General features: G+C 55.6%; 1 protein-coding gene across 1 annotated transcript in view; it reads right to left on the bottom strand.

Annotated features, from left to right (window-relative positions):
• LOC102775389 (neuroligin-4, X-linked) overlaps window positions 1-1171 on the bottom strand; it is a gene marked incomplete at its 5' end in the record, with an annotated part of 7753 nt that extends 6582 nt beyond the window's left edge. The window contains one exon of the mRNA XM_006774591.2: window positions 366-1171. Within this exon, the coding sequence (XP_006774654.2) occupies window positions 366-1171 (806 nt within the window). The remainder of the gene's footprint in view (window positions 1-365) is intronic.
• Window positions 1172-1910: the final 739 nt, after the last annotated feature.

The following is a 1910-nucleotide window of genomic DNA, read 5'->3' as shown; positions in this document are numbered from 1 at the left end:
CTCCCCTGCCAGCTTGCTTGCCCCTAACTGCTCTCCCCTGCTGGCCTGATCGCCCCTAACCACCCTCCCCTGCTGGCCTGGTTGCCCCTAACTGCCCTCCCTTGCAGGCCTGGTCCCTCCCAACTGCCCTTCCCTGCTGGCCATCTTGGGTGTTGGAGTGATGGTCAATTTGCATATCACCTCTTTATTAGAGAGGATAATAAAGAAATAAATAAATAAGAATCGATGGAAAAATATCGGAAGAAAAATACACACAACAACCCACAAAAAACACAGAGGAGCAACCCGACATCCGGGAGGGAGGCCACCACTGGACCGGCCTGGCCTGGCCCGGGGAGAGGGGGGTCCGAGGGGCCACGACCTACCCGGTCTTGGCGAAGTTGGTCCAGTAGGTCATGACCACGGCGCTCAGCATTACGTCATTCTTGGAGAAGTTGCAGCTGAAGAGCTCCGTGGGGCCGATCATGGGGATCCCGAAGACGTAGGGGACCTCGTCCCCGTGGGCCGCGTCCGCCCAGCCCGGCTTCATCTCGCTCTGGCAGTGGTGGTAGAAGGCGTAGAAGTAGGTGGGGGACCCGTACTGGGCGTGCAGGTCGGCCGTGGCCACGGCGGGGGCCACCCACTGGTGGTCGGTGAACAGGGCCACCAGCGTCTTACGCCTGGTCTCGGGGTTCTCCTTGTCCGCCCAGTCCGTGTACATGAATTTGATGGTCTCCCGTAGCGTGTCCTTGCCTTCGGGGTAGCCGTAGAGGTTGTCCACGAAGTTGGACACGGAGAAGTCGAAGTCGTTGGGCGTGACCCCGTCCTCGTTGTCCACGATGCCGTCCACGAACTTGAGGCCCTCGCCCTGGTTGACGCCCAGCATGATGTCGTAGTTGAGGAACTCGCCCTGCTCCATGAGGATCTGGGGGTCGTCCGGGATGACGTCGCCGTCGATGACGGGCCCGAAGGAGATGTGGTAGGTGGCGGGCGTGATGGTCTGCTGGATCAGCTCCCGGTGGCTCTTGCCCCGGAGGCACTCCACCAGGTCCGTCGTGTCCAGCATGTTGCAGCCCACCTTGTCCGCCAGGATGCGCGTGTACTTGGCCGGCTGGTAGTTGACGGCCCAGCTGGACAGGGCGGTCCCGCTCTGGATAATGGCTTTCTGGAACAGGCCTGTGGGGCGGGGGGAGGGGGGGGAACGCCAAGGAGAGAAAAGGAAGGAGTCACCCCAAAGACAGAGACGCCGCTGGAGTCGGGGGGCCGGGAGGGAGGAACGCAGGCAGCTGGTTTCCTCGATTCCATCCCCTGATCCCCACAACCATCTCCATCTGGACATGGATTTTAAGGGGTGTTCTTATTCTTACACAAACACACACACACACACACACACACGCACGCACACATGCACCCCACAAATATTGTTTAAGAAAATGGGACGATTCCTAGCTGGTTTGGCTCAGGGGTTGAGCATCCACCTAGGAACCAGGAGGTTCTGGGTTCGATTCCCGGTCAAGGGCACAGGCCCGGGTTGCGGGCTCGATCCCCAGTGGGGGGCGTGCAGGAGGCGGCCGGACATGATTCTCTCTCATCATGGATGTTTCTAACTCAATTTGTCTCCCTTCCATAGATTAGATATATATAGATATATAGATATAGATGTAGATAGATATATAGATATAGATATAGATATATATAGATATAGATATAGATATATAGATATATAGATATATATATGAAATGACATGAGCAATGTAGCTGCACTGATAAAATTATGAATTCTCTTTCTTATTCCTTTTTAAAATATATATATTTCTATTGATTTCAGAGAGGAAAGGAGAGAGAGAGAAACATCCATGATGAGACAGAATCATGGATCGGCTGCCTCCTGCACGCCCCCTACTGGCGATCGAGCCCCCCACCTAGGGCTG

This window comes from Myotis davidii, unplaced genomic scaffold (genome assembly GCF_000327345.1).
Source record: "Myotis davidii unplaced genomic scaffold, ASM32734v1 scaffold2788, whole genome shotgun sequence".
Lineage (NCBI taxonomy): Eukaryota > Metazoa > Chordata > Mammalia > Chiroptera > Vespertilionidae > Myotis > Myotis davidii.
Note: the sequence above shows the minus strand (reverse complement) of the source record. Positions and strands in the feature narration are given on the sequence as shown.